At 34.3% G+C, this 24,333-nt stretch overlaps 1 protein-coding gene across 2 annotated transcripts; it reads left to right on the top strand.

Moving 5' to 3' along the window:
• On the top strand, positions 1-20,149 carry NME5 (NME/NM23 family member 5). Of its 2 annotated transcripts, none has more exons than XM_051978475.1 (5): positions 1-741; positions 11,156-11,361; positions 11,944-12,044; positions 17,302-17,394; positions 19,681-19,826. In XM_051978475.1, the coding sequence occupies exons 1-5, from the start codon at positions 613-615 to the stop codon at positions 19,692-19,694; spliced, it is 543 nt and encodes a 180-aa protein (XP_051834435.1). In that variant the 5' UTR covers positions 1-612; the 3' UTR covers positions 19,695-19,826. The 2 variants fall into 2 exon arrangements, with proteins under 2 accessions (XP_051834435.1, XP_051834434.1); XM_051978474.1 differs by having other exon boundaries at positions 7-741; positions 17,302-17,420; positions 19,681-20,149.
• The last annotated feature ends 4,184 nt before the right edge of the window (positions 20,150-24,333 follow it).

Below are 24,333 nucleotides of genomic sequence, written 5' to 3'. Positions count from 1 at the left end.
CAGTGGGGGAGGGGCGCTGAGGTGTTGTTGCTGCCTGCGTGTTTCTGATGTCTCCTAGCAACTGGATAGGCAGCGCTAAACTGGGCAGGGGAGGGTTGGCAGCTCCGAGATCTGTGCGAGCCGGTAGGGATTGAAGGCCCGGCTAGACGGAGGCAAGACACCAGAAAAATCAGAAAAAGCCCTGTGTGTCTTCCGTAGTTATATTTACCTCCATTGAAGCTTCTCCAAAACTGCCACCGGTCACTGTCACCCACCTCTCTGGGCTTCTGTGACCTCATCTGCAAAAAGTCAGGCAATCCGCCCCACCCCCTGGGGAGGTAGAGGGTGGACAGGATTGTGACAAGTGGGGAAGCACCGGGAAAATCGGAGAGCACCTGGACGGGATTGACTGGAAGTGTTCCGATTAGCACCCTTGGGGTGGTACTTAAGTAGCTAGGAAAATTAGCAGCAGTAGTTAAATTTTTACCAAATAATCAGCTATCTAGCTTTGAGAAGTCTCTAATCTCAGTTGCCATCTATTGCATTTTTGTGGGAGAAGTGGGTCAAGTCTCATTGCAGTTAATATCCATCCATCCATAATATCCCGAGAAACTAAGAATCTAAAACGCCTAGATGGAGGTATTAATGCCCCCACCTCAGATTTATGTAGAAAGAACGCTGGCTCTTATAAAACCAGATATTGTGGACAAAGAAGAAGAGATAGAAGATATCATCCTCAAATCTGGATTCACCATTGTTCAGGTAAATCTCTTTTGGGGCACAAATGTTTTCTTGCAAATGAATGATAATACTTTTCTGAATGGCTGTGTTATTTCATGTCATATTTGGTGAAAAGTTAAGGAATATTCCTATTGTAGGATCAGTGCATGGGGATTTAATAATTTGCCCAAAACTTTTTACCCATTTAACTCAGGACTTAGATGATAATGATTATTTATCAAATAGAATATAATTGAGTATTCTAGATCCCCTATTTTTTAAAGAGCTACTTTATTCTATGATCCGTTTACACTAAAACTTCCTTGCTTTATTGCCTCTTCTTAGAAAAGGAAAAGAATAAACATTCTCTTTTAAAAAGAAATTTTTGATACCTTAAATTATATTACTCTAATTTCCAAATACATCCTCCTTATTCTATACCTGGTGACTCAGCTATCTCTGTATAACAAAAATATTTTATATACTTTTTTTATTATAGCTTTTTATTTACAAGATATATGCATGGGTAATTTTTCAGCATTGACAATTGCAATACCTTTTGTTCCAATTTTTCCCCTCTTTCCCTCCACCCCCTCCTCCGGATGGCAGGTTGACCAATACAATAATATTTTATAATATTTTATATATATATTGACTTCTGACCTCAGCTCTGACCGGACTGAGGCTGTTCTGGAGTCAGGGACTTTATGCTTGGCCCTGACCTGGATCTTATCTCAGAGGTTGTCAATAACAAAAATATTTTAAAAGGAAAAAAAATCAGTTCAGCAAAACTTAACCAACAGAAAATTTTTAATAGCTTTTTATTTTCAAAATATATGCAAAGATAGTTTTTAACAATCACCTTTGCAAAATCTTATATTCCCAAAATTTTCTCCCTCCTTTTCCCCTCATGCTCCTCCCCTAGACAGCAAGTAATTCAATATAGATTAAACATTTGTAATTTTTCTAAACATATTTCCACATATGTTGCACAAGAAAAATTAGATCAAAAAGAAAAAAAAGCAAGCAAACAATAGTAACCAAAAAAAAATATTATTTTGTGATTCACATTCAGTCACCATAATCCTCTCTCTGGATGCAGATGGCTCTCTCTATCATAAGTCTATTAGAATTGGATTGAATGACCTCCTTGATTTTATTTTGATTTATTGAAAATTGCCACATCCATCAGAATTGATCATCGTATAATCTTGTTGCCATGTACAATGATCTGGTTCTTCTCATTTCATTTAGCATCAGTTCATGTAAGTCTCTCCAGGCCTTTTTGAAGTCAACTTTCTGATCATTTCTTAAGTGAACAATAATATTCCATTACATTCATATACCATAATTTTTTCAGTCATTTCCCAACTGATGGGCATCCATTCAATTTCCAATTCCTTGCCACTACACAAAAGGCTGGTACAAATATTTTTTGCACATGTGGGTGCTTTTCCCTTTTTTATGATTTCTTTGGTATACAGACCCAGTAGTGGTACTGCTTGGTTAAAGAATATGCACAGTTTGCTAGCCTTTGGGGCAGAGTTCCAAATTGCTCTCCAGAGTGGTTGAATCAGTTCACAATTCTACCAACAATGTATATTAAGTTTTCCTGTCATCTTAATAGATCTGACAGGTGTGTACTGGTACCTTAGAGATGTCTTAATTTGCATTTCTCTAATCAATAGTGATTTAGAGCATTTTTTCATATGACTAGAAATGGTTTTAATTTCTTCATCTGAAAATTGTTCATATTCTTTAATCATTTATTATTTGGGGAATAGCTTATTGTTTCCAGCTCTTTTATTACCACACCTATGATTACTTTATTGTTTATAGGTTTTTATTTTTATAGTTATTTTGACCCCCTTAAAGCATATGGCTAGCTGTACAATCTCCGGGTCAAAAGGTATGGAAGCTTTATTATGTTTCTTGCTTAATTCAAAATTGTTTTCTATAATGTTTGATTCATTTCACAACTTGCTCAGTGATGTATATATGTGGCTGCATTTCTGCAGTCCCTTCAACATTGACTCTACCATCTTTTGTCATTTTTTAATATCAGGGTTTAGAAGGTTGGGATATGAGTGTAATACTCAGATTGATTTGCATTTCTCTTATTAGTGATTTCTGCAACAATTTTTTACATGGTTGTACATAGTTTTACAGTCCTGAAACCTGTTCATGGACTTTGACCCAAGTAAATCCACATAAATCATCAACATTCCTATATATCACAAATAAAATCCTGCAAGAGATAGCAATAGATAATCCATTTAAAAGAACTCTTAAGACAGTATGAAATTTCATAACCTTGGAGTATATATAAAACAAACCCAGGAAGTACATAAACAAAATTATTTTTTAAAGCCTTTTATATAAATTTGATTTAAATAATTGGAGAAACACTAATTATTCAGAGGTGCATAGGGTCAATATAATAAAAATGACAATTTTACCCAAATTAATTTATGTATTCAATGCTATCCCAATTAAATTACCAAAAAAAAAAAAATCCTACTTAGTGGTATTTTTTTTCCCCAATAACATGTAAAGATATCTGTCAGTATTTATTTTTTACAAGATTTTGAGTTCCAACCTGCCATCTAGGGGAGAGAGAGTGGAGGGAAGGAGGAGAAAAGTTGGAACAGAAGGTTTCGCAAGGGTCAGTGTTGAAAAATTACCCATGCATATGTTTTGTAAATAAAAAGCTATACTACTAATAATTTAAAAAAATAAAGTGAATTTTTGTAAAAAAATTAAAATTAAAAAAAAAAAGATTTTGAGTTCCAAATTTTTCTCCTCTCCCTGCTTGTCTCCCTTCTTCCAGACAGCAGTCTGATCTAGGCTATACATAGATAATCATGTTAAACATATTTCCAGATTAGTCGTGTTGTGAAAGAAGAATCACAACAAAAGAGAAAAACAACAAGAAAGGGAGGAAAAAGTGAAAATAGCATGCTTCCATTTGTAGTCAGTCTCCACAGGTCATTCTCTGGATGTGGATAGCATTTTCTAACATGAGTCTTTTGGAATTGTCTTAGCTGATTGTATTGCTGAAAAGAGCTGAGTGTATCATAGTTGATCATTGCACAAGTGTTGCTATTACTGTGTGTAATGTTCTCCTGGTTCTGCTCATTTCACTCAGTATCAGTTCATGTCTTTCCAGGTTTTTCAGAATGCACTAGCTCATCCTTTCTTATAGCACAAACAGTATTCCTTTGCAATCACCTAACAAGTAACTTGTTCAGCCATTCCCTAGTTGATGGGCGGATGGTTCTGGTTCTTTGCCACACACACAAAAAAGAGCTGCTGTAAATATTTTTGTAGATGTGAGTCCTTTTCCCTTTTTTTTCTCTTTGGGATAAAGATCCAGTAATGACACTGCTGAATCAAAGGGGTAGGCATAGTTTTATCACTCTTTGGACAAAGTTCCAAATTGCTTTCCAGAATGGTTGGATCAGTTCACAATTCTACTAACAATGATTCATGTTTCAGGTTTCCCACATCTCTAACATAAAATCATTTTTCTTTTCAGTTTTATAGATATGAGGTGGTACCTCAGTTGTTTTAATTTGCACTTCTCTAATCAATAATGATTCAAAGCATTTTTTCATGTGACTCTAGATAACTTTGATTTCTTTATCTGAAAACTGCTCATATCCTTTGACCACTTATCAATTGGGAACCAATTTTTTTTTTTTTTTTTTAGGAAAAAAAATAGTTCATTTGGAAAAACAAAAAAAAAATCAAGAATATCAAAGAAACTAATGAAAAAATGTAAAGGAAGGAGATTTAACATTACTAGGTTTTCCATATCAGATTACTTGCTGTCTTGGAGATGGGAGAGCGAAAAATATTTGAACTCAAAATCTTAAAAAAATAAATGTTGAATACTATCTTTACCTGTAATTGGAAAAATAAAATGCTATTGAGAAAAAACCAGTATTACAAGGCAGATCAAAACTGCTTAGTCCTAGCTAAAAAGAAGGAAGATAAATAGAAATGTTGATATAATCTTAATTTTTAATAATAGATTTTATTTAATTTATAAAATAAATAAAATAAAAATTTAATAATATTTAAAATAAATTTAATAATAATCAATTCAGGATTGAATTAAAGGAGAAACTACTGTGGTTTTTTTGAACTTCTTATACAACAACGATCTGAACAAAAGAAATTTGACCATAGAATAGATAATAATTTTGATGGTATGGCTAACCTCCTGTGAAGGGTAGAATATCATATATTGCATATCACTGCCATGGGTTACCAATTTCTTAGAACTTTAAGAGATATATAATGAAAGCCTTTGCTTTCTTCCTGGCCAGAACCTAACAAAGGGGATGTGAGATTTTAGGTAGTACTCAGAAATCCATATTTGTGCAAGTTAGGTGAATTTAATTATATAATGACTTACATTCATCTTCTAGTACAATTACCAGTTGATAATAAGTAAGTTTTAGATAGCAAAACCCTTGATTGGGGAGAGGAAATAAGTGGTTAGGCCCAAATATATTTTTTTCTGTAAAAATTCTTCAGGCTATATTCCAAAGTTATAGATGGATCTGGAGACCAAACCTGTTGCAGAAAAATAGTTCTGATTTAATCATAAAAATTGTAATTCCAAAGAAAGAAAGCTTTGTTTTGGTAACATGTTCCGATATTTTGTCCTTCCATGACAAGAATAGCCAGCACTGAAAGATTTATTTTGAATAATTTGAGTCTAATTTGAATAATATAGCTTTTAAGATTTTTCCCCCCTTGTGTTATCTTGAGGGAAATTGAAAAACATCTACACAATTTGTCCCCAAATTAATAATCTTTTATTCTCTTGTTATTTGTTCCTTAGGATTTTCTCACTGGCTTCATCCAAGTCCCCCTTCGTTATCTTTACTCCTCATTTTCTTTTCTTTATAGCTACCTTTATTGACTTCACTGTCCTTCATCCTTATTTGGATCTTTTGCTGAACCAAATTAACACTTGTACACTAGCTTTTTAAACCATGGTTTGCAACACCACGTAGAGTCTTCTAACTAAATGTGGAGGTCACAAAATCATGATTATAGGTAAATGTTTGATTTGTAGACCTTTTTATTTATCTAGATACCAGGATTCTGATAAAAATTTCTCAGGCAAAAAGGGGTCAAGATCGTTAAAAGTTTAAGAAGCCCTGCTCTATACAATCTGCTACTCTTGATTGACTTGTCCCTTGGTCTTATCACTAGTCATCCCTGGCCAAACTGAAACCCTGGAATATCCCACTTTTCACAGCCTTCGCTTCTATTTCTGTGCTACTAAATGAAGCTGAAGAAAATTACAAAATTGTGCCCACTGGGTTCACTATAGATTAATCTCAATTGACCTCTCAGCAGCAAGGGCCATACTTTTGCTCCTCCTTAATCAATTCACTATTCTATTCACTACAATTGGCTTTTTATAATCTTTTCCACTTTCCTCAACAGTTTACCTGTACCCCTCCTTAAAAGCCAAGGATCCTACCTCCATTTGACATTAGGCAAGAATTCTTTCTTCTCTCCTCCTCCTCATTTCACATCACTTGGATACCTTCTTTCAGCATACACCATACCATAGGTGATCATTGTCTTAAACTGAGACAAATTCTTCTACAAATACCCTTGATCTCAACCCTTCCTATTCTTCTCTAGCAGATTATCCTGACCCTCATTCCCACTTTTTCTTTATCTTCAGTCTTTATCTACTGGCTCTTTCCCAAGCATAAATATGGCCAATCCAGAAAAATCCATGTTTGATACAATTTTCTCTACGTCATACTGTATTTTTCCTTTCCTTCTCAGATAAACACTTTGAGAAGGCCCCATGACACCAATAGTGTCAAACTCATAGAAATAGAGACCACTAAATCATACAGAAGGAACCCTGCAAGCCACATATTGACTTAGACTAATGCATATTATTACCTGTTTTGCTGTATTTTTATTTTGTTAAATATTTCCCAGTCACATTTTAGTCTGGTTCAGGCTTCACTCAGCAGTTTTGTGGGCCACTGCTGCACTATGTGTCTCCATTTCTTTTTCTCCTTAATTCTAAGTCCTCTATAGTCTGACTTCTGATTTCATCATTGAAGTAAAAATGCCCTCTCTAAAATTATTAATGATCTTCTAATTGCCATATTTAATGTATCTCATTTTTTTTTAACTTCTCTTGAGTCTTTGCAGTTGTGGATCACACTGTGAAACTTTCTTCTCTAGGTTTCTGTGATACTATTTTCTCCTGTTTCTCCTCATCTGTTTGACCATTCATTCCTCCTTGGCTTTCATGTGATGGATTTTAAAACATCCTAAGAAGAGTTTCATGTCCATAACATTAAATTTACAAGATTCAAACAAAAAAATTAATGAAAAGAAAAATGTAATTTTTTTTCCATCTGATTTCATAGACCCCCATGAAATCTGGCCACAGTGGAGGGTCCATGGACTTCAAGTAAAGAGCAATTACTCATATTTCTCCTGAATTTCAGTCCACGTTCTTGCTGCCTTTTAGATATTTTTAACTAGATGTGTTATAGGTATCTCGAATTCAACGTCTAAAATAGAATTCATGATCTTCTTACCCACATGATCCCTTCTTGTGAACCTATTTATTAAAGTTGGATACCACCGTTTTCCCTATCACCTAGGCTTATTTCTTGGTATCATCCTCAACTTATTTGCAGTTGCCCCATATATCCAATACATTTCTAACTTCATGACATTTTTCATATATATCCCCTTCTCTCCACTCAGCCACCCTTCTGTAATACAGGTCCCCATTATCTTCTGCCTAGACTATTAGAATAGTAATGGTTAGGTTCTCTGTCTCATCACTCTCTATTACAATCCATCCTTTATTCACCAATGAACCCTTCTATAACCAGTACTACGTATTTCCTAAAACTGTAGCTTTTAGAGCTAAAAGTATGCATAGCAGGGTCTTGTACCTGGTAGGCACTTAATGTTTGTTAATTTAAGTCTTAAAGATTATCTCTTTTCAGCTGCTTGTTTTCCATGAGATGCAGTTAGGTGGCACACAGCTAAGACTGATGGACCCAAAGTCAGAAAGGCATTAGTCCAGAATTCATCCTCTTAAACCTCTGTCTACCTTCATAATTCCATTTTCTTATCTGTAAAAAAATTTTTAATTTAAATTTTATTTTATTTAATAATAACTTTGTATTGATAGAATCCGTGCCAGGGTAATTTTTTACAACATTATCCCTTGCACTCGCTTATGTTTCGATTTTTTCCCCTCCCTCCCTCCACTCCCCTCCCCCCCCCCCAAGATGGCAAGCAGTCCTATAAATGTTAAATATGTTGCAGTATATCCTAGATACAATACATATTTGCAGAACCGAACAGTTCTCCTGTTGCACAGGGAGAATTGGATTCAGAAGGTAAAAATAACTCGGGAAGAAAATAAAAAATGCAAATAGTTCACATTTGTTTCCCAGTGTTCCTTCTTTGGGTGTAGCTATTTCTGTCCATCATTTATCCATTGAAACTCAGTTAGGTCTCTTTGTCATAGAAATCAACTTCCATCAGAATACATCCTCATACAGTATCGTTGTCAAAGTGTATAATGATCTCCTGGTTCTGCTCATCTCACTTAGCATCAGTCCATGTAGGTCTCTCCAAGCCTCTCTGTATTCATCCTGTTGGTCATTCCTTACAGAGCAATAATATTCCATAACATTCATATACCACAATTTACCCAGCCATTCTCCAATTGATGGGCATCCATTTATTTTCCAATTTCTAGCCACTACAAACAGGGCTGCCACAAACATTTTGGCACATACAGGTCCCTTTCCCTTTTTTAGTATCTCTTTGGGGTATAAGCCCAATAGAAACACTGCTGGATCAAAAGGTATGCACATTTTGATAACTTTTTGGGCATAATTCCAGATTGCTCTCCAGAATGGTTGGGTTCGTTCACAACTCCACCAACAATGCATCAGTGTCCCCGTTTTCCCGCATCCCCTCCAACATTCATCATTATTTTTTCCTGTCATTTTAGCCAATCTGACAGGTGTGTAGTGATATCTTAGAGTTGTCTTAATTTGCATTTCTCTGATCAATAGTGATTTGGAACACTCTTTCATGTGAGTGGTAATAGTTTCAATTTCATCATCTGAAAATTGTCTGTTCATATCCTTTGACCATTTATCAATTGGAGAATGGCTTGATTTCTTATAAATTAGAGTCAGTTCTCTATATATTTTGGAAATGAGGCCTTTATCAGAACCTTTAACTGTAAAGATGTTTTCCCAGTTTGTTGCTTCCCTACTAATCTTGTTTGCATTTGTTCTGTTTGTACAAAGGCTTTTTAATTTGATATAATCAAAATTTTCTATCTTGTGATCAGTAATGGTCTCTAGTTCATCTTTGGTCACAAATTTCTTTCTCTTCCACAAGTCTGAGAGATAAACTATCCTATGTTCCTCTAATTTATTTATAATCTCGTTCTTTATGCCTAGGTCATGGACCCATTTTGATCTTATCTTGGTATATGGTGTTAAGTGTGGGTCCTTGCCTAATTTCTGCCATACTAATTTCCAGTTATCCCAGCAGTTTTTATCAAATAATGATTATCTGTAAAATTAAAATAATAATATCACCTTTGAGTTGCTGTGAAGAAAAATGAAATAGTTTTAATAATTAAATTTATATATGATAAATATATAATATATACAAATGTATAAATTAAATATATAACATAATATATTTTATATATTATAAGTATATAATAAAAATTTGTATTTAATTCAAATAAAACACTTTGTGCTTTAATCTTAAAATGCTAGTTTTAAATAAATTTAACTAAATGCTAGTTACTATTACATGGGGAATTGATGCTCATATACTTGAACTGTTTTTAGGGAAGAGCATAAAACATTCAGATCAAGGTGATTGTTTTAACAGGTCAGGAAGATTCTATGATTTTTTACATAGTTAATCTCTTAGATTGTAATAATTATAAAATGGAGATTCCTGAGAAGAAATGATTTTCTCAGAGTCACTAATCAAGAAGTCTGGGAGCAGAACTAAAAGAACACAAACCTTCAGATCCCATTCTCTAAGTTCATTTAGAAATCATGTTTAAATTCCCAGTAGAGACTTCTCTGAAATAGTTATATTTCCTACTTTGCAGGTGTTAAGGATTAGATGCCCCTGAAATTTGGAAAATCAACATAAAATTTTTTGGCCTTCCCTTCATATCAGAGAAGTCTGAATTTTTTCTTTCTCTTTTATGGGATGTTTACAGTACCTTATAGTAAAATTTAGATTGATATTACACAATATTACACATATATTTTATGCATTTCTGAGTTTTAAAAACTTTTTCTGTATTGTCTATTGGCCTTTATGTGTCATCTGTGGCTTCTATAAAACTCCAAAAAAAATTCCCATTTAATTTCTTATGCCACCCTATGATATATTGAAACTGCAGTGGATAAAGTTCACATGTGGAAGGGACAAACTGTATATTCAAACATTGGTGAGGGGAAGGTCAATGTGAATCCCTGAAAGCTCTGAATTAGAAGTTTTAAGAGAAATTCAGTTTATTACTTTTAAATTACATACTATTAAATAAACTGTTTACCAATAATAAATTACTGTCTAACTGTTACAAATTGTTGAAGGCCTATATAGTCGATCTTAGGTCTGTTTTACAAATGAAGCTTCCTACAGATAGGTTGGCTTGTTACTAAGTTATTTTAGATGATTGTGAAAACTGTAATGTTAGTGAATTATATAAGCAATGGTGCCTTAAACATACTAGGCACTTAACTGTTTCTTAAATTGAATATGAGATAGCATTTTTACTTTTAATTGGCACATTATGACATCATTTTGCCATCAAATTACGAAGTAGGATAGCATTTCAGAGCAGAAAAGAATTTTAGAAATCATCCAGTCCAGCCCTACCTTAGAGATGAGAAACGTGAGGCCCAAAGAGAATTTATGGCTCTCTGAGATCATATAAATAAAGGGATCAAATCTCCTGACTTAAAAGTTTTGTTCCCTTCAGATTAAATATTCCCTCTCATAATTTTGATTTAGAGAGTCAAGAAAGGGGAACCATATTTACCAATATCATCCATGCTAAAAACTCTCTCCACTAATAAACAAATGATTACTCACTTGCATCTATTTTCGAGTAGCCTGGGACACTGAGTTTAGGTGACTTGCCCATAGTTGCACAAGTGAGAAGTTGTCTGAGGGAGGACTTGAATCCAAGTCTTGTGACTCAAAGGCTAGACCTTTGTCCACTATGCATGCAATACTCATTTTGTTTACATTTAATTTTCTTGGCAAACTAAATTAGATCCTAGCTGAGCAGATTATCTGCATTTAGTGTCTGAATCAGGTTTTAGTATACCATCATTTTAAAAATGGGTTTTTTGCATGTTTTTTTTTTCTTTTATAGAGAAGAAAACTACGTTTTAGCCCTGAACAGTGTAGCAACTTTTATGTGGAACAGTATGGGAAAATGTTTTTCCCCAATCTAACAGCATATATGAGTTCAGGTCCACTTGTTGCCATGATATTAGCAAGACATAATGCAATTTCTTATTGGCTGGAGCTTATGGGACCATTCAATAGCCTCAAAGCTAAGGAGACACACCCGGACAGGTAATTTACTTAAATGAAAATTCAATTTGCCTATGTAACCTGGAGTCTTGATTCCTAATATGAAATATTTATTGTGTGTGTACGTGTATGTGACTGTGGACACATGTGCATATAAACAAATACCACAAAAAAAATCCTGCACTATCTCTAGGAAGTGACTGTTTTTCTTCTCATGACGGTATTGCATTGCCTATAAAGTAAGAATGTTAATCAGTAGAAATAGGATGTTAGTATTTCAGACTATCGTCAATGCTACCAAATTTGGTTTCTTGATCCCCCCAAGTAAAGGTTTTTCTTATTGGAGGTTGGGGAAATAGTGTTGGGGAAATACAAATTCCTATAATTTTTTTTTCCCCTTGCCTCCACTCCACCCCTTTCTTTTTGTCCAGCGTCCTTCCTGCAAATTTGAATGTGTTGTTTGATCCTCCATTTAGATAGCTTTGAACCCAAATTCAAAATAAATCCTCTATAAGTAAGAAGCAATGTCTTTGAAAGTTGGACTCCATTTTTATAATGAGTGCAAATATAAAAGATTTGGGACAGATGCTAGATTGAATTGACATCAGTTCTACCTTCCTTTAGTCTAAGGGCAATCTATGGGACAGATGACCTAAGGAATGCACTTCATGGAAGTAAAAATTTTGCTGCAGCAGAGAGAGAAATTCGATTCATGTTTCCTGAGGGTGAGTTTTTATATGAATTGTAAATTTAAGTGCATCTAATTATAATTTTTTTTCCTATCTTCTAAAGAAAAGCTAGACTTTTAAAGGATTTTTATATTTTGGAGGGTGAATTTTCCAGTTGTAGAATGTGAATACTTGAGTAATTACTACATGCTTTCTCATTACCAAATAGAGATAAATGTTTCAAGTTTTCTTCTAATTGTGAGTTATTTTCATTCTGAAGAAGAAAATGTAAAGAATTAACCAATTTTAATATCTTTTATCTTCTTTTGATTTTTCTCTCACGTAGTCTTCTACTGTTTTATTATAGTCTTATCTTTTTATGTGGGCAGTTGACTTGAAAGTTTTAAACTATCTGGGTTCTAATATGTAATACTAGTACTTCTATTGTCTCTGAAGAAACATATACAGACCCTTGTATAATTTATTGCATGTACCAGGCTTTTATTTTTTAAAACACAGGTTTCTATTCTATATTTGTTTTCATAGTTTTCTTTCAATGTTTAGATCACCTAGCCTTTCTTCTAGTCTTCATTACCATCACCGACTTTGAGAAGTAGAATGGGATGGTATTATTTTCAAAGTAAAGATGATTATATTAATTGCTCAAATTGGGCCTTGCTAATTATTAATAAGAATGACAATATTATCTTAATCATTTTACAGATTCAGTATTGTAAAGGATTCCTTTATAAAATAAAATTAATAACAAAGTTTAGATTAAAAGATTATTAACAGATGTGACAAAAATAAAATTTATAGTTAATTCATTATTTAGGTTAAAGAATTTCTAAAATGCTGTTTCATTTTCTGCTGTAAAACTTAGAGACATTCCTGAATAGCTATCCTCTTTTGAAGAAGAGATGACTTGACATGGGGAGTAGGATATGATTATCTATTTGTCTTCTAGTATTTGGAAGGTAATTGAGTGGAAAAGAGATTGGACTTTTTGATTGGCTCTAGAGAGAACAAAAAGTAGTAGTTGGGAAAAGAGCAAATTTAGGTTTGATATAAAAAACTACATAATAACAATGAAGGTATTCTAAGGGCTGTTTTTTGAGGGAGAGCATTCTTCCTAGGAGAGAAAATAATTAGAATAAGTTTACAAATGTGGGGTAATCAGAAATTATTTTTACTAGAAGTCTTAAGTTCCTATAAATGTTAGAGATGAGAACATTCTGATCCACATATGTATGTGCCTTTTGTGTATGTGTCTTGGCCAGATGGGCTCCTGGTGTATGTTTCAGCACACTTTTCATAATCATATATGTTCTCTACATATATGCCTTCAATATCTTTTACATATATAGTACATATTGTAACATAGGAATTTATAAGAGAATTTCTCATATTTACATGGAGACTTAAGATCACTATTTGTTCTGCTATTTGAGTTTTGAATTTTAATTTTTCCTGATTTATTTTTATCAATATGATTGACATATAAATAATATATACATAATTGTTGGAGATTCATGACCTGTGGTTTTAAGTGGATGGTAATCCAAAATGTGTTTCAGAATTGGAGCAGCATACATGTGAAAAGGGTATATTAGATGTTACATTTATATCTTGTTTGGCACACTGAAGGCACCTTAATAAATGTTTGTTGAATGAAGGGCTATTGCCTACTCTACTAGTACACATACACATACTCCCCCTCCCCCTTTCTCTCTCTCTCTGTGTATAATATATATATATATATATTTCAATTACATGCGAACTACATACAAGCCACTAGTGATACAAAAGCAACAATAAAAAAGTCATCTCTGCCTTCAGAATGCTTATATTTTGCTGGAGCTTGCATACAGGTACATTATATAAAGTAATTGGAGGAGAGGAAGGAGTGCTAAGAGAAGGCAGGGTTTGTGATGTTCATGAAATAATGTAGCATGAGGGCATTTGGTTCTATGTTGTTATGCTTTCTCTTCATAACCCATTTGGAGTTTTCTTGGCAAAGATGCTGGAGGGCTGTGCCGTTTCCTTTTATTTTACAGATAAGGAAACAAGTAAACAGAATTAAGTAACTTGCCCTGGGATACACAGCTAGTAAGTTTCTGAGGCCAGATTTGAACTCTCAGGAAGATGAGTCTTCCTCATTCCAGGTCCTGCACTCTATGCATTGGGGTGGGAGAGTGAAAAGGATGTATTTATTAATGCTGCAATCTTATGCAAGGAATACCTCTAATTTGTTACGTAGACTACAGAATTGGAATGGGTGTTGGAAGTCCTCATCTATTCCAGACTGTACCTGATTTTGTGGTCCTTCTTGAGACAGCAACTCAAACAAGTGGTCTTCCAGCTTCCCCTACCTGTCTTTCACTGGCTGGAATCTTCCTACTCCTGGGGCACATTTGGACAGTTCTGAATGTTAGAAAGTTCTTCCTGTCTTTTGTAACTTTACCTTTAGTTCAAATTCTGCCCTGCTGGTACAAAGTAAAAACAAATCCCTTTTCTACAGTGACACTTTTAACATTTGAAGACAGCTATCATGTCTTACTTCTTTTCTTCTCTGAACTACAGATTTTCATTTTCTTCATTTGTCCTTAGACAAATACTTGTCCTTATTGCTTAGAGTCAGTCTGCTTTGGTTGTCTTCTCTGGCACACAGCTTTGTAAAGCTCCTTCTGAAATGTGGTTCTCAAAACAGAATATAAAACTGGGGTGGGGTGGCAAGGGAGGAAGGGAAGACAATAAGCATAATAAACTGAAGTAAGTGACTTGACCAGGGTCACACTGTTAGTAAATGTCTGAGCCAATTGAACTCAGGTCTTTTTTTTTTTTTGATTCCAGGCATGGTACCTTATCCACTGTGCTACCCACTGTCCAAGTAGAGAACTTTTGTTGTTCAGTCATTTCAGTCATTTCCTACGCTTCGTGTTCCCATTTGAGAATTTTCTTGGCAAAGGTATTTTCTTCTCCAGCTCATTTTACAAATGAGGAAACTAAGGCAAACAGGGTTAAGTGATTTGCACAGGGTAACACAGCTGGTATAACTGGTCTTCCTAACTCGAGACCCAGCACTCTAACCATTGTGCCACCTAGCTATCCAAGAATATATTGGGACTAATCACCTTTTTTGTTCTGAAGACTACAGTTCACAAAAACTGAGGATGAATACAGAGCCCTTGTCCTTGCCAACACTACAGTGATTCCAATGTTATGTTGCTTTTTGCTATTTTGTATAGCGAGCATTCTTTGCTTATTTATTCAGCTTGAAGTCTTTGGTTCCAGACAATTTTGACTTAGGAATTAAAAATTCAATGTACCTACTATTGGAATTCTGTGCACCTAAAGTTAAAATCAGTGACCACCCCTATCCCCCATCCAGCTGTACATTGGCATACAAATGAAATTGAAAAAGAACCAAAGCTGTGGAGAAAAGACAGTCATTGTTGCCCATCACCCTAAGGGGCCCATGTCCCTATGCCAGTTTTTATGTTACTTTTGTGTGTGTGTGTATGTGTTACTTTTTAGGTTGCAGTGTAGATAGGGCAAAATGAAATTGTCTCTACACAAAATTTAGATAAGACACAGAGCATCTCAGAATGCAGCATATATTATAATTAAGAGACTAACAGATTATGTGATAAATACATTAGAAAATGATTAAAAAACCAAGGTGATACTGTATGAGAACTTAGCAGATAAATTCATTGTTGAGCATTCCAGTCAATACCATCTTACAAAGAAAATAGAAGACAGAATCATAGGAGATGCAATGGATAAAGTGCTGAGCCTGGAGTTAGGAAGACCTAAATTCAGATCCAGTCTCATACACTTAGTAGGTGTGTGACCCTGGGCAAGCCACTTCACCTCTTTCTGCTTTGGTTGCTTCAGCTAAAATACAGTTAATAATAGCATCTACCTCAGAGTTGTTGTAAGGATCAAATATTATAATAATTCCAATAACATAATAATGTTTATATAAATAATATATTTTAATTGCTTAGCACAGTGCCTTGCACATAAAAGATGCTTTAGTTAGTATTTCTTCCCTTCCCTTTCATAGAATCATAGACTTAGGGCTGGAAGGGACCTCAAAAGTATCTAGTGTAAATCCTTCATTGTATAGATGAAGAAACTAGAGGTCAGAAATCATTAGTGATCACACAGACAGACAGAAAGTGGAAGAATTGGGATTCAAATGGATTTCTTGTGACTCTAAATTCTGCATTCTTTTCACTGCACCTCCTTCCCCATGCAAAGGTTTTTGTTTTTCTCCTTTAACTCTTCATACAGATTACTTATACTTCAGTTTCTTTATTGATTCTGAAACTATCAGCTAGATCTTAGAACTTTTTCAGAGGAAGGACAATTTATCCTACACCCAACAGAACATTTCCTGAGCACCTATTGTATGCAAAGCACAAAGTGATGAGATACTAGTAGTTTCTCTAGTCTAAATTTATAGCCTAATAAAGATCTGCCTCTCTAGAGCCCTATTAAACATAAAATGTTCACAAAGTATAGTAGTATTGTCCTTTTGTATTTTAATATGAGTGTACTTGGGCTTTGAATTTTTCTGTATGGCTGAGAAGTCATTTTATTTCAAGTTGTGAGTACTCTGTTAAAAATAAATAAAAGAACATTGTAAATGATGCTTACTCTAGTGTAAATTAAAAAAATCACTAAAAGATAACACAAACTCAGAGAGAGAGAGAGAGAGAGAGAGAGAAAGAGAGAGTGTGTGTTGGTGTGTTGTGTGTGTGTGTGTGTGTGTGTGTGTGTGTGTATAGAGACAGTGTGTTTAGGAGAACAGATAGTTGAATAGCACTTAATATTCTCTCAGATGAGGCAAAAGAACTGAAATATATTGATCATTGTGTTTTTCTGTCTCTAAGAGTTTTGTGTAATATATATTATATTATCATTAATATATACTCAGATGCAGCTACTGTTATTAAGTATTTTTTGCTTAACTTTCTCTTTTAAAGGGAAGATTTTGTTTTGAAGACCAAAAGACATCAATAAGACATATTAAAATTTAAAGTAATATGGTAAATGGTACTCTTATTAATTTTTAAAACTGCAGTTTGTTTTGGCTTTCATTTCCTTTTTTAAAAAAAATATTTTCCTCCAATTACATGTAAAAAAATGTACATGATGATTTTAACATTATTTTAAAATTTTGAGTTGTAAATTTTCTTTCTCTCTCCCTCACTTCCCTTCTCCCTGAGACAGTAAACAATTTGCTGTAGGCTATACATGTTCAGTCATCTCATACTAATTCTAAGTGTATTTATTGTTGTAGTGATTATTGAACCCATCCCTATTGGAGGAGCTGCTAAGGATTACCTGAACATGTATGTAAATCCGACTCTGTTGGCAGGACTCTCAGAGCTTTGTAAGCACAAACCAGCAGATCCCTTTGTAAGAAACATCTCTTTCATACTAAAGTAATGTTGTCTACTTGTTAAAAATGAAGGGACTGATAAGTTGGTTTTTTTTTTTTTTTTTTTTGGCAAATGAAATTTTTATAATGTTTGTGTTTTAACTTCCCCAGCTTCATTTTCAATTCATTTAAAATGTTCTTTTTTTGATGCAATGTTTTTCATTGAATGGCTTTTCTCTTTATAAATAGCTTCATGTTTATAAACTGTTTTCCTATAGCAACACTATAGGGTAAGTAAGTACTAGTAGTCCCTTTTTTTTTTTTTAAAGCAAATAAAAAATAAGGCCTAGCAAGATTAAATTTCTTTTTATAAGGACTTTAGCTAGCTGGTTAGATGGCAGAACAGGGAGTGGAAGCTGGGGCTTTTCATTTCAGGTTCAGTGCTTTTTCTATTACACCAGCTATATAAATTTGTATAATTATTCCAAAAAGAAAGAACAGAATCTTTAGTTCTGTGTAGAACTCTTGACCCTCAAGTAATTCCTATTAATTTTTCAAATAAAAAATACTCTTCCTCAAGCCATCCATGTCCTTTAGTTAGGTGCAAGGGACTAGGAGAAGGACAAAGATAGAGCAAGATAGCTGTTTATCCATTGGGCCTAAAAAGCATCTGTTAAGGCCAGATATCCTATTTAGTTATTTCTGCAGAGTCTTAGGGATTCCAAGAGAAATTGTGCTCAAGACAGCCTTGCTTTATTAACATCCCTACCTATTTTTCTTCCTTTTACAAAGAAATATTCAAGCCTCTAACAATTTTTCATGAGCATTTCTCCTACCTTCCGTTTTGTTGCCAGCAAGTTCAAGTCTCAGTTCCCTAGGAATTTTCAGATTTCCCCCTTTTCATATTTCTGGCTTTCATTACATCTAATAATCTAAGCAGTTTGGGCCATCCTTACACTCTTCTTGCATAGTAACAACTCACATACTTCTCAGGTGATTGAAAAGAAATTTATGGTAAAAAATATGCATTGGTCTGGAAAATGGGTGGGAGGTTTTAAAATGAGATTAAAAGGTTAATAGTTCACAATTTATCAATGTTCTTATTATTCTGGACCTTTACATCAACTGTACTGTCCTTAGTGCCCTAACTTTTGCCCTAGCCTTAGTCTTGACATCAACATAATTATATTTCCACTTCACGGAGTTGTGAAGATAAAATGAGTTAACATATACAACATTTTGCTAATTTTAAAACATTATTAAGAAACCACCATATAAATTCTAGCTGCTATTATTATTATTTATATTATTTGATGCTCCAGTATTTGACCAGATAAGAGTTATTTTTGCCATTCTTATCAATAAGGTGTCTTTCTAAGTCCTCAACTTTGTTGGGGAGTGGAATTTAAGACCTAGTTAGAGATTGTCTTTCTATAAGATACATTAGTTCAGTGGTTTATTTCACTTTCAGTCTCTGGCTGTTACCTGAACCTCTGTGGTCTTTCCTCAAATTCCCAATAAGAAAAGGTCTTCCCTACCTGGGTCCCAAAGACTTCCCCTTACCCTTTTTTAGAAGTCTTCAACTTTTTTACCCTACAAGCTACTTTTTCTTTAGCCTCAATTTTTCTTTCTTTTCTGGCTAGTCTCCTAAAATGCATATATGACTGATTTGTCAAATATTTGGTTGGTTAAGACCTAAATGGAAAAATCACCTCTATCATCTACATTATACAAGACTTGGGCTCCATGGCCCAAAGTGACAGGTCATTCTCTCTTAGACCTAAGTATACAAATTTCTTAACAGTGTGTTTAATAGAGCATTTGGTTGTCTAGATCTGAAGGAATGTTCACCAGGAATGCCTGCCTTCAGATTCCCATCTTGTATATGACCATGGACATTACAACCTTGGGCTGGTCAGGTCTTACAGACATACCCTAGAGTTCATATATTATGTTTCTTCAGTGGGGCATTTAACTTCCTAGTCTTAGAATGACTGTCATTTATTTAGAATCCCAAAGATTCATATAGATGTCATATAATTGTATATCAGTTTATATTTATACCACCATTACTCACCTGCCTGCTATTAGCAGGGTCAAATACCATTTGACATTTGGGAAATAAAGACATTTCAATCTTGTTTTCAAAACTTCTATAATTTGACAATCATCCATATGAAAAATACTTGGTGTTTTTTTATTAGAATTTTTACTTTTTCAGTTCTCATTATTGACAAACTTTTCTGTTTGTGTAGTATATATTGAAGGAAGATTAAATTTTTTTTCTTTTTCCTTTAGATTTGGCTTGCTGATTGGTTGCTTAAAAATAATCCCAATAAACCTAGATTCTGTCATCAACAAGATACTGTGGAAGAGTCTAATGAAAATAAAACACATTGAAGAATGAATCAAGAACTCTCTTATCAAGAACTATTCTAAAAGACTTTTATTCTACTGACTTTTTGTTAAAGATTCTTAAGTAGATAATAAGGAACTGTGCATGAAGTAAATCTTATTTTAAAATAATGTATTGTAAGCAGCAGATAACCTTTACAAAAGACTCAAATATAAAATTAATGTTTGATTTTAACCATTGGGAGTACTTAATAGAAATATTACCTTAGTAGTTGCTTAGTGGAAAAATGACTTGGGAAGGAATATCATTTTTCCAGAAGCTTGAACTGTGTACACATCTCAGACATCTCAGGTACAGGAATGATAATTACTGATATGATTGAGAATAAATAACTAAGTAAGCTACATCTAAGTTATGGTTCTTATCATTTATTTCTTATCATTAAGACCCAATCTAACCCTGACTGTGAAAACCCATCTAGGTTAGGGATTCTTAATCTAGAATTCATAAAGTATAAAAAAAAATTTCAGGGAGTAACCATTTCAATGTAATTGATTTCATTTTCATTTGCAGGCTTAAAGATTTTAATTTGTTTTTAAGTCTTAAAATATGTGCCATGTGCAGCTTTTTTTTTTTTTTTTTTTTTGTGAAGATCTGACACAAGAGAAATCACTAACATTGAACCAACTACTATTTCCAGAAGATTCATGGTGGAGCATTCTTCCCTCCTCCTGTCAGAGATGATGGACTCAGTGCTGACCAAGACATCTGTAGTTTTAGGACATGAGCAGGATGGGAATTTGTTTTGTTTAACTGTACATATTTGTTAGAAGGACTTTTTCTTTTTCTTTTTCATTTGGGGGTGAAAACAAAATTTAAATTAAAAAATAATTGACACTGAAAGATTTTGACTTCCAAACAGGAGAATTTACCAAATTACAAAGATTAAAAGATACACATGTAAGTAGCTTTTTTTTTTTTTTTTTTAAAACATAATCCTTTCATGGTACAAACCTACTAATAATCCAAGGTTTTAAACTGAAAGAACTCTTAGAGGTCATCTTGTCTAACATCTTTATTTACAGATGAGGAAATCCACTCTAAAAGTTCTCAAATGATCTGCCCAAGATCACATCTGAGAAACAAACCCTGCTACATCCAGAGCTTTTCACTGCTTCCTGTTGCCTCCCTTAAACTTTTGAGTCTTAGCCAGCCAGATTAATGTGTGTACATTCCTGCTCTTTGAGCAACTTCTACAAGAAAACAAGAAAGCAGAGCTGCTTGGCAGCATCTTCTGGAGCCTTAGAAACCCATTTGTTTCTAGGATTTTTTTTTTGTTTAGCAAGTAGAAGAGAATGCTAGTGGGAATACTTATTCCAAGGCCAAGGGGCTAAGAGAGAGCAACATGAGAAGCAGGAATTGGGGAGATAGCCTTGAAACTTCTTGGCCCTGCAGGTTATTGACCAGGAAAAGAAAACACTTACCTTCTCAATCATAAAATATCAGAGGATTTTTTGGTATAGTCTTAAGTGCCAGTAATGGGAATGATAACATCTGAAGAGACGAGTCTAGGATATTAATCAGGTAAGTGTTATGTAGGCCTTTCTGAGCTCAGAAAAATGAAGGTAGCCAAAGAAGCAGAAAAACAAGACTTTAGGTCTCTTGAAACTTAAAGACACAGTCTGAAGGAGCGGAGTTCAAATCCAGCTACAGATACTAGCTGTGTGGCCGTGTCACTTGACTCCAAGTGCCTCCTCTCACCAAAAACTAAAAATTATGGATTCTTTAGTGGACCCTCATGTTCAGTGTCCCCTAAGGATTTGGGGAAGTGAAAGGATATTGACCTTTCCCTTGTCCCCAAGTAGGTTACTTTATAAAGCTTCTGTAAGGAAGGCAAGTGCCTGAGAATGTGACTCGTAAATGTCAGCTAATATGCTCGGCCAGAAGACTTGTCCAACCCTTCTAGTACTTGTTTAGAAAATACCAAAACAGAATTTGGAAATGAAGGGAGCTGGAAGGGTCTACAAAGTATGGAAGCCCTGAGCAAATGCCTTGCCACTCAAATACATTTTGAGTTGTTAGTGCTAGCTAATACCTTAACTACATCCAGGCACTGTACTAAACCCTTTATAATTTCATTTGATCTCATTAGAAACCTGCAAAACACATAGAGTACCTTGTACAGAAGTATGTTCCAACTCAAGAAATGTTGCCAGTTTAGCCTGATACTGATGTAGTGTCAGAAGAGAATATTTAGGTTTTCATTTTTGCACATTACAACCTGTTTTTGAAATCTGAGATTCTGGGTTCAAATCCTGAGCCTGCTACTTAATCTGTGCAATCCAATGGAATTATTTAATCTTTTTCAGCCCTGATTTTCTCATCTGTAAAAGGAGGATGTTGGACAGGGTAATCTCTTAAACTCTAATTTCTCTGATTTGCCCTTTTAAATGCTGATGGTTTAGTGAAATGACTGCTTTTTTAGTACCTTATTTTTTTAATTCCCCTAACTACAAAACTTCCCATCCTATTTGTCATCTTAGATCTGTAACTACTTTCCAGATTTAATAGAGTCTCAATGACTTAAGCATCAATGAAGTCTTTTACAAAGATACAAACAGTAAAATCCAGAGGGTTTGAATGATTTGCCTTTAACCATATAGCTTCCAGAGAAGAATTTTTCTTGTTAGAGTTTATCCCACTAAATATTGAGATCCTGATACCACCCTTTGGTGGTTCACTATAGAAAGGTTTTTTTGTTTTGTTTTGTTTTAAGAACATCTTTGTCTTTTGTTTCATTCTTACCCTGACTTGAGTTCTCCATTTCAGGTCTGTTTCAGTTCCGATCAAATGTTGATGACATTGTTGTGATGGATTCCTTTTGTTCCCTACCAAATTGGTTTTTTACAGTCTACTCCTTCTAGCCCCCTGCTAGCATTTGGGAAAGTGCCACTGACATCTGCCCAGGAGGGAATCCCTTCTTGGCTGGGAGAGGCATTGTGATGACTGAGAGCAAGAAATAAGGGAAAGCAACTTGCAGACAAATGGGCAGATAATACCAACACCCTCAAACACTAGACCATAAACAAAATTCCTATTTTTTTCCATTTATGATCCATTTCTTGACAGGAAGAAGGGAAGTGAAGATTTTCCTGCCTCAGAAATTCACAACACAGAAATAACTATTCCCAACCCAAGTCTTTTTAACTCAGGTAATTATTCTAGGGTTGTATCATAGATTGGTCCCCACTTTCAATGCAAAGTCATTTGTCTTAAAGCCTAGGGTCCCTTAAAACGTGGATTTTCATTTACCACCTCAAATCCCACTTATTTGGGGTTGGGGAAGTGGGGCCATTCTGTCTATAGAAGCTGCCTATTTAATGGAGATGATAATTAGGGAGCCTATATCTATGAGATTATCATGCTTTATCTCATTTGTGGTTGTAAAATCTTTCTACTGGGTGGCATTTGTCCTGGGGCCTGAATGACAGTTCTAATGACTTTATCTTGTGTTTCTGGTTCTTGGCAATGTGTGAACATTTCAAGGAGCCTTTAGCATATACATGTGGCTGCATCCCCATGCTGCTATAAAATGGTTAGCCAAGGACCAATATAGTCTGCCTACAGTAAAGTCAAAGCTATTGAAATGAACACATTGTTTTCAGTGGTGCTTTGTTTTAGTATGTAGTGTTTAGAAAAAATGAATTGTGAAAAATCAGCCCTGACAAGCTCCTAAAAATACCATGGGTACACACAAACTAAATGCCACAGATAACTGTTTTTTTTTAAGCCCTCAATTCTTTTCCTCTAAGAGGAGATATGAGGATCCTAGTTCTGAGTTAATCACTTATTTGCTCTGAGATCTTAGGCAAGTTATTTAATCACTAGTATGTCACTGTCTGAATATATAAATGGAAGTAATATCTTCACTCATCCTTTATTGGGCAGCTTGAGAGTCAGTAGCTTAATCCCTCTAAATTATATTTTTGGAGAAAATACACAATATATATGCTACACAGGCAAGACATTTTTAATAGTGATAATTCTTCTGGTATAAATGGCCATGTACCCATGCCAATCTTTTCAACAGAACCCAAAGCATTATTTCCCAAAGAGTGTGATGGGATATGCCTTTATTTTCTTTCCTCATCATAGTTAACTCCATTCTTTTTGAAAGTCTTCCTATTGAAATATTAACTGCTCATGTGTAAATAAAGCCAATATAATAAAAATGGCAGTACTTCCTAAGTTAATTTAAATACCATGCCACTCAAAGTACCAAAAGATTTTATGGAGCTAGAAAAAATGAAATTCTCTAGAAGAACAAAAGGTCAAAAATCCCAAGGAAAACTAAGAAAAAAATAACAGGAAGGGAACTTAGCAGTAGCATATCTAAAATTATGCTAAAAAGCAGTAATCAAAATTTGATACTAGTTTTTAAAAAATGGATTGAGTAGGTATGCAATATATAGAAATGCCTAGCATTTGATAAACCCAAAAGATCCCAGTATAGAATCTGTCAAAAAACTGTTGGAAAAACTAGAAAGCTGAATGGCAGAAAAAAAGGTGACCAATATATAATGCCACATACCAAG

This window comes from Antechinus flavipes, chromosome 2 (genome assembly GCF_016432865.1).
Source record: "Antechinus flavipes isolate AdamAnt ecotype Samford, QLD, Australia chromosome 2, AdamAnt_v2, whole genome shotgun sequence".
In the NCBI taxonomy this organism is placed as follows: domain Eukaryota; kingdom Metazoa; phylum Chordata; class Mammalia; order Dasyuromorphia; family Dasyuridae; genus Antechinus; species Antechinus flavipes.
Note: the sequence above shows the minus strand (reverse complement) of the source record. Positions and strands in the feature narration are given on the sequence as shown.